Source organism: Podarcis erhardii (genome assembly GCF_964252035.2).
Source record: "Podarcis erhardii genome assembly, chromosome: 9".
Taxonomy (NCBI): Eukaryota; Metazoa; Chordata; class Lepidosauria; order Squamata; family Lacertidae; genus Podarcis; species Podarcis erhardii.
The window spans coordinates 20,244,278-20,262,139 of record NC_138512.1 but is presented as its reverse complement, the minus strand read 5'-3'; the positions used below and the strand labels follow the sequence as shown (position 1 = coordinate 20,262,139).

Sequence of the window (17,862 nt, the reverse complement as noted above, 5' to 3'; positions counted from 1 at the left end):
AAAACAAAGCAATCATATTCCATGTAGGCAGACTATATATTTTTCCACAGCTGCCACATGGAGAGGGCATCATCACTTGGGTATAAAAAGGTAAAGGGACCCCTGACCATTAGGTCCAGTGATCAATCATGATTAGTGAGTCTCAGTACCACAGGAGCTAATGGTGGCATGGAGGGCTGTCAAATGTGGTTTTATATGATACACCTATGTCCCTGTATTTGCCATCTTTAAGCAATCACCGACATTGCACAGATGAGCACTGCATATGATTTAGTGTGTAATCACATGGAAACATTATGTGTGAATCAATGCTAATCACTCTGTGAAGGAAGAGATTTCTTCACTCTGAACTGATTTCCACTCAGATATACCAGCACACCTGCAGCAACTAAAATTCACAACGTGGAAAACAATAATCATTAACATTTATTTATTTTAGCTTATTTAAATATAATTTTAATAGCCTTGAAATAAGAAAAACAGCCAGCACCCTGATTTGGAAACCTGAAGGGGACTGCAGCCTAAATAGGGAATAAGGTTGACTGGAATTTGATGAATTAGGTTTGCTAGTGTGGTGTGGTGGATACATTGCTAGACTTCCTTAGAAAAACTTTCTAAGTATATAGGTATGCATGAAGCTCATAAAAATAAGGGTTCATCCACACATCCATGTTCATCACTTGTTGACTGTAACATCAAGGTAGCCCAAAGAATAACCAGAATCAATACTATTATTTGACTGTCTCTTTTTTCATTGCAGATCAAAGCCCCTTCAAAATCATGTATCCATCATCCTTTATTATGCAGCTCATCTCACTCTCTTGTCTGTAAAAAACGATCATGATTTTCTCCTCCTTTTCTCTTTGCACTGGATTCTTGCCTTCATCACATTCACTTAAATTTCTTTGTACTTCTAAATGCTTGAACCTCCTTGCTCCTTTTAATATTTCTTGTTTAATCTTTATACTCCTCCTAGAGCTGTATGTTCCTCTGGTACTAATCTCTTACTTAGATCAAAGATTACATCTGTTTTTCTCATGCCTCTGCCTATTTGCTTTGGCAGTAGTTTATCTCTGGAACTCATTGGCTCCAGAGTATCATTTGATTCAACCCTTCTGCTCTTTAACAAGTGCTTCAAATAATATCCATTTTCATGTAACTTTTCCAATTATAAAAATTTAGCAATCTATTTTCTCTTGCTGTCCCACCTTACCCACTCCTTCTTTCCTTTTCCACCTGCACCTATTTAGATTGCAAACCTGCATACGTGGCTCAAGGGGAGGCGAAAGGGGATATGTGCCCCAGGCAGCAGGTGAGAGGGGAAACAAACAGCACCCTGCCCTAATGACATTTACCAGAACCACCCAAAAAAAGTATTTCTCCCCTTTGTGTCCCAAGACACAAAGAAAAGAAGGCCTTCCTTCTCTCAGTGGTGGTGGCGGCAGGGAAACATGAATAGTCTTTCCCCTCTTCATCATCCCTTTGTCACTACCGCCACCAAGAAAAGGAAGCCTGCACAGGACAGAAGGGGAGAAAGAGTTTTCCCACTTAATGCTGTCCATCCTTGCAGGGCCAGCCTGGCTCAATAACCCATGAACCACAGGGCTGGCTTGGTGCACTCAAGTCCTGGTGGCATCCAATGGAACCAAAAGCCTAGGAAAGCTGGAACAACTTGAGCCTCCTTGCCTCTCTAGCAACTTCCTAGCACCAAGAGAGGAAGAGGTGGAGCCACCATCACCATGGCACAGCATGGAGCTGTAGCAGACAAAAGGGAGGTGCCCAGCAGCAGGCTAAAGTGGGGAGATCTGTGTCAGAAGCAGCCCAAGGATGCTGCAGAGGTGAGCCAAAGGAGGAAAGGAGAGAGGAGTTTCAGAGAACCAGCTATGTGGTGGGGGGGGGGATTGGCTGGTGTTAGCACACTCTACACATGGGCAAGGGCCATGCTGCACTTCCCCGCCTCCCCAAGATGACTCCCTGGCACTGGGAAGGAAAGGAAATTGGGGAGAGTAAGGTGTGGAGGCTAAGCCTCAGGACATGCGGGTGACCTCCTGGCTCCCATTCATCCTCCTGTGTTTCTCTCCCTTCGCTCCAGCAACTGTCCAGACTTCTGCCCCCTGTGGCAAAATGTATAGATCCAGGACTGTAAGCCTGCTAGTTCTGCTTAAGACTTGAAAAATCATAATCTTCAATATTATGTGGTGTCAACACAAAACACAGTATTTTTCAAGTGTTGTCCTTATTAAACTGAAAAGCACAATTATGTGAACATAACAAGAGTAGGGTTCCCCGTGCCTGGCCTCAAACAAGTCTGTGTCTTTATTGGCTACACCAATGGAAAACTTAACCTTCTTTTGCTGGAATACCTGTAAGGTATTCAGGGTGAAATAATGTGTGGAGGGGATGGCAGTAGCTGGCTCCACTGAAACCTCGCCACAGAGCCTAAAAACCACATGCATGATCTAGGACTATAGAAACCACCAAATATTCAGCTGCAGGGCTACTGATGGGGGAAATGGAATGTATACTTTGCATAAAGCAACTCAAAGTACAACACATCAGGCAAAAACTACCTCAGATAGGTAAGAATTCATTTACATTTAAGGTGAGCTGTATTTTCTCGGGAAGAGGACAAATGCTTTCACAGGACATTTCAAAATGCTGCATATTGAATTCTGCCACTAAATTAAATGTGGATTAAGATGCATCCAACTGGCCCATAATCTATAACAAAATCACAAGAGTTAATGTGTTCAAACTGTTATAAGAATACTATTTAGTTGTCCCTGAGTAATACATTGCAGCTTGTTCCTTTGAGCTCGTTTAGCTTGGCAAAAATCTGTTGGAGACTGTCATCCACAGCTAAATTATTTCAATAAAAAAGGCCATATGGTTTAACTCTAGGCTGCATTGCCATGATTCAATATTTGGTTGTAGTTAGTTCTAATCACCCCATTTTAGTTCCCAAATACCTGTCATCACCATCACTGATGCACTCAGGAAGAGCAAGGCTACAGCCGAACAGCATGATGTGTTGATAGCAGCTGAGGCGGTTGAGATAACCAAAGAACTTGAGAAATTTTTCCATTTCAATGCTTTTGACAATGGAAAGGACTGGTGTTAAAGTGGTGTGGTTATATGGCAGCATTTGGCACTGGCTGTAGGTGATACTTATGCAGGAACCTGTGAAACAAGAACATATGCGGGGGATGAACAACATTATTATACTACAAAGCAAAAATTGGCTGAATAGTTCAAACAAATATGTGACATTTAGCTGCCTCTTCTGTTAGTACACTACATTCTTGTTTTCTCTGCTGTTGTTTTTCTCACTTCAAACCTCATTTACATTTCCTTCTTTCTGATATACTGTTGCCCACTCTACCCCCCTGCCAACTCCTGTTTTGTCCCTGGGCACATGGAGCAACATCCCTCCTCTATTATCTTCCCTTCAACAGCTGGCATTCAGGATTTTACTACATCCGAACATATAATGCCTAATAACCATTGATAGAGACTTTATGAATCTCTCCAAAATTCTTTTCAAGTCATCAAGGCCACTGGACATCATCACATCATATGGCAGTGAATTCCATAAATTAAATATAATATGTATTGTGTGAAGAAGTCATTTCATTTGTCTGTCCTGGTACATTAATTTCATTGGGAGAACTAGTATTATAATTGAAAGAAAACATATATTCAGTTTTTCCACACTATGAAGAGTTTTATTACCTCATTTTTTCCCTTTGCCATCTTTTTTATAAACTAAAAAGTTTCAAATGTTTTCTGCTTTTGTCAAAGGGGAAATGCTCAAATCACTACTACATTATTTGAATGCGGTTCTCTATACCTTCTCTAGCACTATGCTTTCCCAGTTCACTAAATTCAGCCACACCATGGATTTACATAAAGGTATTATTATATATCAGCAGTTTTCTTTTCAATCCCTCTCTTTGTAATTCCAAATATGGGATTTTCCTTGTTTTCCAACCTTCCAACCCTACTTACAACACAAGTAAGTGCCACTGAGTTCAATGGGTGTATTGGATTGCAGCCTGCCTAAGCAGACTCAAAATTAACATTGGTTGGTCCTTCCTTCCTTCATTTTAGTTTATTCAGAGTATTTATTATTCTTTATAAGAATACAGAAATGTACAATATGCTACAGTAGTATAGAACTATAATTAATACTGTGCAATTTCCACAAAATATTATTCATAAATACAGTTTTAGTATCCAGTAATTAATTACATCATTAAGCATTTAAAGAGGAAAAACGAACCTAGTAATAATCCTTCCTCAGCTCAATTATTTCATCTATACTTTGTACTCTTAAATTTTCCCCAACAAGTATTATGAATTCACTGAGTCTTGCACTTTAGTGTTCCAATATTAAAAAACAAAACTCAATTTTTCTATAATATAACATTTTCTCATTGTCTACCCTCTCTCATCTTAAGCAGATTTGTTAATTTTACCATATGCACCACATCCCAGGCTTTAGTTAGGCAAAGAGGTGGTACTTTTCTAGTTCTGAAATATTATGTTGATAGCAGCCATTTACAAATAAGCTGTCATATCTATATCTTCTGGTATTCCCCACCACCACCACCCCGATATCCAGATAATATTATCATTAGATCTCTTGGGAAGTTGTAGCCCATTATATTTTTTATTTCTGATAATTCTAAATTCCAAAATATCTAGGTCTTTATACATGACTACATAATATAGAATACCCCCCCCCGCCCCCGGTATTTTACATTTCCAATAATGATCTGTAGTTCCTGGGTATATTTTAATTAACCTAGCTGGTGTCATTTGCCAATGAAGTTCTTCCTTCGTAATTCAGAAATTGATCATATGTGTCAGAACTTGTCTGATTCCCACTGCAATCTGATGGCTGGGAGAAAGTCCCACTGCACTTGATGAGCAGATATACATAGGAGTGCACTGTTTATAGAATCATAGAATCTTAAGAGTTGGAAGAGATCAAGGGTCATCTACTCCAACCCCCTGCAATGCAGGAATCTCGGCTAAAGCATTCATGACAGATGGCCATCCAACCTCTGCTTAAAAACTTCCAAGGAAAGGAGTTGTGCTGGTCCAAGGGGGGGAGGTTACCATGGGGCGAGGTCCAGGACCTGAGTTGAGGGTCGGCAGACAGTCCTCCTTGGGCGAAGCGGGGTCCACAGAGGGAAGCCGGGCAAGGACAGGAACTCTGGGGGAAACAGGGCTGGATGCTGGCCGAAACAGCTCATCAATGACGTTGCTCCCGCAACCTGCGACCAGGCTGACTGGCCTTTATCTTCTCTGAGGCCAGGGGCGGTCCCGGCCCCCAGGAGACCCGCCTCTCCTGGCCTTAAGGCGAGCACTCCTCCTGGGAGAAACCAGTTCCCTTCGCCTCTCTGCCCTGAGCCTCTGCAGTTCAGGAGAGGCTGAAGGGTTACTGGGCCCAGGGGGAGACTCACCTGTAGGCACTGAGTCCTCAACCACCTCTGGAGCCAGAGCGGATTCACCTGGTTCCTGCTCCTGAGGATCCAGCACAGGTGCAGGCGCTTCAGAATCAAGGCCCTGCCCCAGTTCAGCCGGCCCTGGAGGTGGGGACTCCTGTGCAGGCTGGGATTCCTCCGGTTCAGCCTCTGAATCGGATTCCCAGGCCATCACAGGAGTGTTCACCACCTCTTGTGGGAGCTGGTATTAATTACCTTGTTTTTTGTGTACCTATCAACAGCATTTGTTTTCAGACTATGAAATTCTGCTTTCTTTTAGCATCTCCCATTCTTGTATTTGTACATATTTCTGACCTCTGTCTTACATGTGCCTCTGTAGGGTCATGTCAAAAATTCATTGATAGCACAGTTCTATAAATGTCTACTCAGAAGTAAGGCCTGTTGGAATCAATGGGATTTACTCCCAGGTAAATGGTATAGAATTACTGTCTTATTTTAATTAGCAGCATCTAACATTTCAGGGTTTAAACAATCCTTGTCATATGTTGCAGACTCCCACTGATTGCTTTCCAGAGTTTTTCTTACGCTGCATGTAGCAAATTCTATTTATTTTTAAATTGACAACTTAACTAAATTTTCCTTTCAGTGTTCCTTTCTTTTATCTTCCCTCTAATTTATGTCCAAGTTTCCATAACATATTAGAGTCTCTTAATTAAATAAGCAACTTATAATAACGTCACTTAGCTTTTGCAGTTCCTTGCATTTTACAATGCAAGGGTTCCCCAATGCTATTCCTAACACATGGATACAATATTTATTGCAACATGCTTTGCCTCTGTTAATATATTTAAACAACCAATTTCATATTATATGTTGCACATTTTTGCAATTAAATTCTCAGAGACCACTTCTTTCACTATAAGGCCCCACACTTTGGCTATTAAGATATTCTAGCAATGTGCTGTTCAAAATCCCTTCTCTTGAGAGGTTATAACAGCAGCTGAGAAGAACAGGGTTTTCCACTGCATAACCTGAAGCTCTACAACCACCACACAGAGGAGATAATGAATAGAGTCTAAAGGACATTTGTCAGTCATGTCTAATTAATATCCAGAAATGCCATACTTGGTGCAATCATACATTGGTCCAGCCCATTCTTGAAATACTGTATAAACATAATAATTAATTAATTAATTAATAATTTATTATTTGTACCCCACCCATCTAGCCACTCTGGGCGGCTTCCACAAAGACCAAAAATACACTAAGATGTCACACATTAAAAACTTCCCTGAACAGGGCTGCCTTAAGATGTCTTCTGAATGTCAGGTAGTTGTTTATATAAAACTGTGCACAGGATTATCCCCATTAGTTTTTATTCCATCCAATGAGCTTGTAACCCCATTCTGCAGACTACTGGGAGATACTTCTGTCTGGATAAGCTCTGGGGCTAACCCAATTTATTTTATATAATGTTCAATAATGGAGTGGCTAAATCTTTGGAATAAATTACTTAAGTTTTATGTGGCATTACACACACAAACACAATTTCCATTTCTTAAACTGAGCCATGTTGTACTGACCCTCATTGGAAACAACTGGGAATCCTCTGGTCTATGATCTTCCAAAAATATTATTGGACAGAAGCTAAGATGAACTGTACACATGCCTCATAGGGACAAAAGTATTACATTCCAATAGTAATTTCTTCTTCACTTCAGAATTGTGAAAACAGCAATTCTCAATGGGGAATGTCATCTATTCCCCTTTCAGTTTGGTCCTCACCAAACTATAGTTCTCATGATTATTGGGGAGCAAATAGCTAAACTGGTACAAAACCAGAATATATTTGTAGTATAGATGCAGCCAAAGAACTTCTCCAGACAATCTATTTAGGGACTAGTCACCCTAATTTCCTTGCACACAGTGCTATATTTCTAGAAAAAATGGTGTCGGAACTCACCATGAATGTTTCCCTTGTTCTCTTATAATGGCAATGGCACCCACCTGAGAGGTGCCAGAACTGAGTTTTGACAAGTTCTGGCTGGAAAAAAGCCCTGCTTGCACAAAGCTTACTAAAGGTTAGACTATATCTGCTCTTTATTGAGCAGTTGTTCTGATTGTTTGTGGGGTAGTTACATGACAATTAACATTCATCCTGATTTGCTTGTGGGGTGTTTGTGTCTTCCAATTTATTCATCTCACACTTCTCAATACACTTTCCCATCACTTTCCAATCTTCTTTAACTGTGCAATCAGTATGCACTTGAATCTGTCCTGCAGAGGCCCCCTAAAAGTCTCTACAACCAACCATCAAGGTGTCTTCTGATTTGCAGTATCAATAAAATTATCAAATAATGTGTCACGTGACTAACATGCTGATAATGTAAAAATCAAACTAACACCGCATCTTTTCACCAAACCACCTTCTCCCTGATGTCCTTTGAAAATACCTTTTTCACATATAAAGTAAATCCTAAACCAACTTTTATATCACTAGTTCCAGCCTATCTTCCCCTTTGGTGTAAAATTATAGTAACAAAGAATGCCAGAACAGCACTTGGTACAACCCATCCAAAGCTCCATTTGAAGATGCGATATCTTATAATCACTTGAGATTATATTCATTTTAATTTATTTATAGTGTTTCTATGCTGGCTATGTGTTCTATGGAAACACAATGATGATCTTTTCCCATGAGCAGATTTTTTTAACATATAAACTGTGTGTCTGGTTAAAAAGGTGTGTGTTTACAAAAATACCAAAATATTTTTGAATGTGTATGCATTTCAGTTCCTCTGTTGGAATCGGAAACTATTTTCTTTCATATCATTTGCTTCTTTCTGGAAACACTTTTTCAGAACAAAGCATGACAGGCTGCTAGATCAGTTATGACAGCCAATAAGCTATACTATAAAATGAACACAAATGCACTCTCATATCATAGCCTCTAGTCCAGACATGGAGCAAAACCAATGCTGCCATTCCAACTGTAGAATGACTTGTGATCCAATGGAAGTGTCCACTAACCTAAGAGAAGGGGGAGCAATTTCCCCACTGCAGTTCTGTGCCCTCTGAAAATCTTTTTCCAGCAATGTGGAAAGTGGCACAAAGTCTGCAAGAGAGGAAATTAGCAAAAACTGCTTCGCCTTCAGCTGGATCAGAAAACATTCTGCAAGAAAAACAGCAGCACTGAATTTCCAAATATTTTCTTTCATGAGATGTAAAACTTACAATTGGTCTTTTAAAAATCAATTGGTTTTTTATATTTAATACAAGTCTCAGCAAATAAGAGTTTATACTCTATAGGCCATAATCTTTGTCAACAATTTTATAAGGCTGAATTAACTAAATTCCACTTAGTTTATGTACTTAGTAAGCCACCAAAAAAATAAAAATATAACATTACGGAAAGTGAAAGATTATGAGTAAACAGGTTGAACTATAGATGCAACACTATTGGCTCAAGACTGAAAGGAGCTCTTGTTCTTTACATTAAATTGCTTTTAATGGTACTTCTGTTGCACTTCAAGGGCTTTTTCATGCTGTCACATTATTCCAGGCAATCATATGTGGGTATAAAACTGTGTGGAAAAAATATCAGGATGTAGGAAACCAGTAGCCATCTCTGTCTTCATGGTTGCTGGAAAGCAACTGTCTGCAATCTTGGAAATGGCTACTGGCTCTACACAACCTGATTCATGCTTGACTTCTGACGCTCAATGTTGTGCCTGCAATACACAATCTCAAGAAGGAATTTGACATTGTGAACCACCTCTAACCTCACTGAGTGTTTGGTAGCAGAGATGCACAATATGATGAGTTCAGGACACTGGGTAGAAATTTTTCTACATGCTTTAAAATAGTGAGTAAGGGAAGAACTCAATATGTGGATACTCTTTTTTATTATTTCTTACATTTGTTAGTCGCATGACACAGAAGAGAAAGAATGACATGCTGGGAAGGTTTGCACAGTCTAGGTCAACAGCCCCATGTTCTGCGTGTGCCTATGGCTACTCTTCTTTCTTTGTCTTGGATAAAATTAGCTCTGATAATTTATCCATCATAGTGTTCTGTTGCTCCAGAAGTGTTTTTCAATTATACAGAAACAAGGTATAACAATAAGATGAAGACACCAAAAGAGAAGAACCCCATTGCAAAAATGAGGGACTGGGCTGTTAGAGTTGCAGGGCCTGCCCCCCAAAATTTGGCAGGAATCCTCCCTGCTTTCTTTCGGGTGTCTTTTAAAAACTGTATTGTTCTGACAGGCTGTTGGAAAGACAAGCAGTCGAGAATGAAGCAATGGAAGGAGCTTTTTGTTTCTTCAATTTTGAAAGGTAATAAGAGGTCACAGAGAATTGCTAGCAACTACTTAGTAGTTATGTATGTATGTATGTATGTATGTATGTATGTATGTATGTATGTATGCAACCATGCATGTATATGTAACACAATGGATATAGGGAAGGAATATCAATTAACTTATGAGAAATTAAAAGAAATCACTTAAAAGAAGAATATACCCCCCTCTGTGTACATGTTAGAACCAATAACTATCCCAACCAGGGCTAGCCCTACCTTTAGACAGAGTGAGGCAACTGTTTTGAGCTGGCCCTGATCTCTTCAATGAGGACTGAGTCCATGCCAAGTCACCCTTTAGTGCAACGTTTCGAGGTCAAGTTGCAGAACAACTCAGATTTTATCTACCTTTATCTGTTTTTGGTCAGATATTTACATCATATTATATGTAGTGTAAGCAAAATGGTCGCTGATAAATAATTGTCATGCTAAGTAGACTACCTAGATGTACTACCTAAAACTACGAAAAGTAAAACAAGGAATGACATTTTATTCAGTTTGATATTTTCAGTTCCAGTTTTCAGGGCATTTCAGAATGTCCCATCTGAAGTCTATAAGCCACCCTTAAATATATTCTCTCTCTCTCTCTCTCTCTCTCTCTCTCTCTCTCTCTACATACACACACACACACACACACACACACTATGGAGGAAGTGCCCAAGACACATATAAAAGTAAAATCTTCACATTTGAGAAGAGATGCCCCCTACAATACAAAGACTTCAATCCAACCAAATGTGCTTAAGTACCATTTAAATCAACAAGGCTTATAACCAGCTAGTTCTACTGATTACAAATGAGATTTAAATGAGACTAATTTTCTTGGATTTTAGCTATTGACTACAGAATTATCAACAGCCTTCCAACAAGGCAAGTCAACAAATGGACAATTTTAAAAAGTGAACAGGCTTATCACTTTAATGTGATGTACTTACCCATGCTTGTTTAATGTATCTTGATAAGCAGTGATCTGTACAGTATTTGCTTCTGATTAAAGAGCTTAGTCTGCCATACTGGCAGGGATCTTCAATAACCCATGTTCAGAACAATTATTTAGCCAGCTAAATAATGGTTCAACATTAAACAAGGTCCAGATAAGGACTTATATGTCTGGAATTTCCAGACGCATGGCAACCCTTGTCGTATTGTGCAACAACTCTGGGCAAAAGTAACAAAAAAAGCTCAACAACTCCCCCCCCCCAAAAAAAAGATGAGAATTACCTGAACAAACTGATATTCCTTGGTAGCTATTGATTTAGGAAATATGCAAATTATAACACCACAAAATTATATTATATTTCTTGCATCATAATTAATTAAGGATCCATATTAATATAAACTTACTTTTTTTCAAATCTATTTGCTGCACAGTAGATGGGCTGGTAGGTTTCAGGATAGAAAAAGATGAATTCTTGCCTATGATCTTCACAGATGTGTCTGTGGACTGTAGAGTTTCATCTCTTGTATTGGTTGATGACTGGGAGTTGTCTCCAGGAGTTTTGGTCAAAATCTTTTCACCTGTTTTCAGTGATGGGGTTTGTGAGGCAACCTGTGCAGCTCCCTTATGTATACTGAAGTTTTTATGTATTTGGTCAAGGTGAAATAATGGGTTTGTGGTCCAAGATGGTGGTTGTATTTTGTTCCCCATAGATGGAACAACATTTGAACGACCTTCAGTCATGTTTGGAAAAAGAGTATCAGGCATTTCAGTGTCACCATCAGGGTGAAGTAAGTCGCTTTCATTTGAATGTAAGCATTTTTTCCCCAACACACCTGAATGGAAGGAAAAATCATAGAACATAAACCAGAGAACCTGACAAAATTCACTGAACAAGAATGAACATCCCATACACTACCTACTGGAAGAGATCCTGTAGGTAGTTGGAAGCTATAGAATAGAAGGCAGGAGAGGATAAGGGTTTTTTGTTTGTTTAATTCTAGGCATCAGTGTTCTGATTTTCCTTCCATTGTGTACATTGCCATCTGTATCTTTTAAAAGACACTTTGTAGCTCTATAGACAAATGTACTTCCCCCTTAATAAAATTTAAAATGAACATATGGGAAAATAATATCTGGGATACAGCAATGTCTGAGCATCTCACCAGACACAGAAGGGCAATTAAAGGCATAACAAACAGAAATGTGGAAACGGATTTCCAAGAAATGTGGACCCTTTCTTTAATTATGTTAATGACCAAAATCAAGACCTTGTTATATCAACTGCTCAATATTTTCAGTGGAGAGGTTACATTAAGCAATATGTTTAAACATTGTTTATATCTAGAGTCAATTGATAGAACAAACACCATTCAATGTACTGCTGGATAAGTGCTTAATGGTTCTTGTATTTGTTTTTGTTTAAAAACCAATAGAAATTGTTTTTTAAAAAACATTTAAAATGCCAGACAGACATTGTTTGCTATGTAGAGCATTATGCAGTTTAAAGTTCAAACCTATAAATGACTTATTTGGGTTTCCATTTTCATATTCCAAATTATTTTCTTTCTTTTTTTCAAAAAATAAAATTGACATTCTCTAAAACATCCCCTTATTCCGGGGTGGGGGTGAGGAGTGGTAAACCGTAGGGCAGTGCAAGTCATTCCCCAGTTCAGTTCAGGTCTCAGTTTAGCATCTCTGCTCTGGTCCTTTTCTGACCCAGACCCTATTCAGGCCCTTAACTGAAATGGAGGCCTTGCACAGTCCTAATGTTTAAACAGGATTTAAAGCCCCAATTAAACAACTCAGTCAGCATCAGGGGATAAGGGAAGGAGGAGACATGCAGGCAGAGACTGTAACCTGTGCTGTCTCCTCCCTCCCTTGCCGCCTGATCACCCCCTTCTGACAGCTCAAGATCACTCTACGGGGATACGAACCAAGGGGATCTAGGACCACCTTGACACAGTCCAGACAAATACTAGATCAGCATGAATCAGCATAATTCTTACTGGAATCCAAGATTTGTCTGGAGCAGATGCACAACCCTAGAAAACAGGGCCCTGTGTGATTCCTCTGGAGCATTCAGGTTCTGTTTTTAACCCACAAATGCTTTGTCCTTATAAGTATCTACTATGCATATTACATGAAAATGTGTGATCAACATAAAAAATACAAATGGGGTTATGTGTATTTTAGTCGTGCCAGCTTCTCAGAGACTTACAGCATATGTTTTATTTGTAAAGAAATTTCAACTGTATTGAGGATTTCTTAACTACAATCTCACCACAGCACACTACTTGATCCCATGGTAATTATCTTTATTTCTAAAACTGTGTAATTTATTTCTAAAAGCATGAGCTATTAATTACTTGTTCATATGTATTTACTAAATTCTTCCTATCTTTCTTTTTAATATTTCTTTTAATGTATGAGCCAACAAGACAGCCTACATAAAATAAATGTGTTGATGTGGGTAATAAAAGTAACAAGTATAAAGTTTTTTTAGTTGCAGAGCTCTTCTAACTACAGAAATTCAACATAAATTACTCCTATTCCAAACTCTGTAGGAAGAATTGGATTTACACCACCTTTTCTGTAGCCTAAGTTCCATTGGGTTGCTAAATCACATGACTAAGCTGAAAGGTGTTGGAATAGGATTCTCATTGCCCCACCTAACTCCTATCAGGCCCCCAGAACACCCCTCTTTGGGGACTTACACACGTATAAGTTACATCAGCTTAAGTTCCACAGTCTGAGACAGGGTGCGGGACTTATGCCATCATAGACCCAGCTCAGCCCTGACTCAGCTGAGAAAGCCCAGCACATGTCAAATCAAAACTCCCTCATCCCAGCGAATCTTGGGTTAGGATTATTTTATTCCTAGAAATACACTTTGAATATCATGTTTCTACTTTGTTAGCTTACTTGATCTTAATTCCCTTCAGTCTGTTCTCTGTTTAAAGACGGATCCCTAGACTCAGTTATCAGACAATACAGTCTGATGCTCACCAATCATAGAATCAGAGTTGGAAGGAACCACGAGGGTCATCCAGTCCAACCCCCGGCAATGCTGGATTCTTTTGCTCATCTAAACAAAAAATGCAGAGGCTATAAAATTGTTTTATTGCAAATCATCTCCTGGGCTGAGCCCTGAAAACAAGGTCCTGGGCTGCCCTGAAATCAAGACACACGCTCCTTTGGCCTTGCTGTTGTGACCCAAATACGTTTGGCACCAGCTTGGCTGCAGGAGTTGCCAAAAAGAGGCATAGCAGACGCCATCCAACCATCTTAGGGACTCCACTCCAGATTTGTGTAGGGTTTACTCCTTAGCCTTTTCTTCTCCCAAAGTTTTCCCACAAGGCAGTGGATATTTAGGATCAGACCTTTCCTTCTCCTAATTGGGCTACCTTCCCAGGTTGATGAACTTTAATGCAGGATTCTCATGAACATTAAAGCTCAGACCTTAGTGCAAGCATAGGTGGTTATCAAGTGACCCATGGGTCAGAGATATGAAACCCCAAAATATGCTCACCATACAACTATTAATGCAGTATTCCTCTTGCCTACCAAGAGAAGAAATTAATAACTGAACATCTTTTTTCTTAAATTACAGAATGCTATCGGTGCTACTTTACATTATTAAGTTAAATTACTAGCAAGGTTCGTTGCACTCATCTTTTTGTCCTTGCATATGAATGTAGTACTTACCCACAAATGTAAGAAGGATCACCAGCAAAAGTATAAGAGCACAAATGCATGGAATCAATATTAGCAACAAGAGTCGAAGGTACTTGGCAGAGACAAGTTTCTGAGAGCAACCATCCTCCATGTTATCTTCATCTGTTACAGGGGCCTGAAACACAGAGATGACTAGTTTTTAAATTTCTAACATAAAAGTTGCATCTAAGTATGGCTACTCCATGACATAATAGTGACAAAGCAAATATATACTCAACAAAGCAAAATATACTCAACAGAATATATTTATTAAATAAATTTATGATGCATTTGCGATGATTGGACAACATGCTCTTATAAGGAAACACATGTCTGGAATGCTTTGAAGGCCTTGAGAGGGAAAATATTTTTCTGGAAACACAAAAAATCTATATATTGAGGGGCTCAAAAGCCAAATAGCTGTCCTAAAAGATTTAGAAGTGCTAATATAAAATACATTTTTCCCTTTTAAAAAGAGTCTATATTTTTTGTTTTTCCTAGGATTGTAGGGCAAATGCTCAACCTTTTACAAGGTGTTTATTAGAATAGCAAGATTATTAATCCCAGATGGTGGGGTCTCTGCTGAATACAACTCCTCAAATTATACAATTTCTGACGCAGGAACAACAAGAACATTAAAACAAATTTATTTTGTACTAGCTGGAGGCAAACAGCGATGGGATAAATAGAGGGCACATTTACCCACTGCCAAAACAATGCCCAATATATGGAGGCCTTCTTTGGGAGACAAATTCTATGTAATAAGGACAATATCTCTCATAAAATCCAATATAAAAGACTCTTATAAAAGTCAACAATACTGACTCAAGTTACATGGTTCATTCTAATGTATATACTACAGTGGTTTTCACAGACTCCAGCCATCCACCAACCAAACCTGGGAAGTGAGTATTCCTTCATCCTTAAAAACCAATTCCTCTTCACTAACCTAATACTATCCCCCTCCTCCTTACCACCCACAAAATCTGGGCATTTCTCCCAGTCCAGTAAATCAACTTGCTATCTTGTTCTCACAACAAGGCTTCATGTGGTTCTGTTAATTTAGAATGTGCGGATTTAGCCCAGGTTTTGAAGACGATTTCATTGTTTTGGTTTGTCCATTACAATGGAAACAGTGAATGAATGACAAGAATTGTATTGGAGTCTTCCTTGAAGAATTGGAAAGGATATTCAGAAGCTCAACATAGTTATTGGTGAATATTAGGGCTTAGTAAACTCTGCTGTTGCTTTCTTAAATTTCAAACATTGTTGTATAGCTTCAGTAAAAACCACAAAGGATAAATTATTTTTGTTCTTTGGCATTCTTATGAACTGAAATATCTATGATGGACAAGCATTAATCCTTGCATTAAACATTTGCTTTAAAAAAATGAGTAAAGGCAAAATGCTCAGAAAGAAAGAAATAACTTGGAACAGAAGTTCCATTATTTTCTCTGTTGCATTATAAAACGTAATGCAGAGTTAAAAGACTACTCCAATTTTTTCATTTTTTAAACAAATCCAATTACAGGATATCATTTTTATTAATAACCTATATAATAAATGTGGCTAATATTTAGGGGGTGAAATAGTTCTGAAAATAGTGTGAATTCCAAAGCCATGAGTACAACATGAGGGAGACTATACTGAGGGAGCAGTATGTGTATGGAAGTAAGATATTAAGACCGATTTCCTTGTGAGCTTGGTCTGGTTGACAAAAATGCAATGTTGTTTCAAAACAATTCTGTGAAAATATGGAATACTGTTAAAGTGGATTTACAGAGATGGAGAAGAATGCATCTGTCCCTCATGGGTAGAATTTCGGTGGTAAAGAAGAATGTATTACCTAAAATGTTGTTCCTCTTTCAGACCGTGGCAGTAATTCAGTAATATGTTTTAAACAATGGCAAACAGACATTACTACAATTATTTGACAAGGGAAGAGACCAATAATAAGTTTCAATAATTTAACAGATGTAAAAGAAAGAGAAGGCTTAGCCTTACCAAATTTAAAATTGCATCATGAAAGAGCATGTTTAACTTGGTTAAAAGAGTGGGTAACATTAATGAAGATTAGATTACTGGATTTGGGAGGAATTGATAGAAGATATGGGTGGCATTCCTATTTGTGGCATGACAAAGTCAAAGTACATAAAGACTTTCTTAATCATTATATAAGGAGGAGTCTGTTGGGGGTGTGGAGGAGGAATAAAGATCTTCTGGAACACAAAAAAACACCTATGGATATCACCAATAGGTGAACATAAAAAAAATGATTAAGTGGGCAAAAGATGTTGGACACTATATAGTTATTGCTACCTGCGAAAAGCTTCGGAAAACATGTATGAAATTTACAACATGTTATAGCTTGAAAGATGATGTACAGGTGGTATTTAACACCAAAGAAGCTAGCTCGATTGTAGAAGAATGTATCAAACAAGTGTTGGAAATGTAAGAATTGAAAGAGGTCATTCTATCACATGAGGCTGACCTGCATGGAGGCCACGGCCTTTTGAGTCATGATATATAATAGGGAAAAAATTCAAACTGATCTTTCTCAAGAAAGCCTTCCTGCTGGGGATACTGGAAAGTGAAATTCCAAACTTAAACTGCATTTATCTATTCCAAGCTTAAACTGCATTTATCTATGTAACCACTGTGGTAAGGAATCTCTATGCACAGAAGGATGAGAGAATACCCTCAAAAGAAGAATGGCTGGTGAAAACCTTGGAATATACAGAGATGGCAAAACTGACGGCACTGATAAGAGACACAATAAACAGAATCCTTTAAAGAGGACTGGAAACCCTTAAAAAAATTATTTTCCATAGGTGAAGTCCACAGCAGGGTTTAAATATTAAGAAAAAATAGCAGAACATATTGAGAAACCTGTTAAAGAGGATGAAACTGGATATGGTGGAATTATAAAATGCCATTGTCTATAATCTTGAATATAAGCATTGATGATCAGTGAGTGGGAAGTCATTAATATGTAGAACTTAATATAAGTGTTGAGTAACAAAATGTAACTTTTAAGCTTGAAATAAATATATATATATCAATAGAAAAAAGAGATAAATGCAGGTGTTATTTTTACTGCATGGAGGGGGGGGCGCACACTTCCATCTGCATTGCAATACTGATGAGAATGTGCATCTCTAATCATTGCCTCAGGCTGCATATGCAGTATTGCATGCTGTTGTATGTAGACTAAAATCCTAAAGTCTAACCTGGATATAATAACCTACTTGGCGATGTTGTTCCACTTTTTGCCAGTATGTGGAACATAAGAATAATTCTGTCCTCTCTTTATTTAAGAAAAACCTTACAAATTGTAATAGCACAGAAAATGGCAGATATTTCTAAAAGGGACAAAGTACTGTATATTTTCACTTT

General features: G+C 38.4%; 1 protein-coding gene across 6 annotated transcripts in view; it reads right to left on the bottom strand.

Annotated features, from left to right (window-relative positions):
* Positions 1-17,862, bottom strand: part of CORIN (corin, serine peptidase) — a 117,716-nt gene that overhangs the window by 78,844 nt on the left and 21,010 nt on the right. For all 6 annotated transcript variants that reach the window (XM_081875657.1, XM_081875654.1, XM_081875658.1 and 3 more), the window contains exons 2-4: positions 14,458-14,602; positions 11,157-11,585; positions 2,970-3,180 (exon numbers count right to left, since the gene is read on the bottom strand). In XM_081875657.1, coding sequence (XP_081731783.1) covers positions 2,970-3,180; positions 11,157-11,585; positions 14,458-14,578 — 761 coding nt within the window. In that variant the 5' untranslated portion in view covers positions 14,579-14,602. The remainder of the gene's footprint in view (positions 1-2,969; positions 3,181-11,156; positions 11,586-14,457; positions 14,603-17,862) is intronic.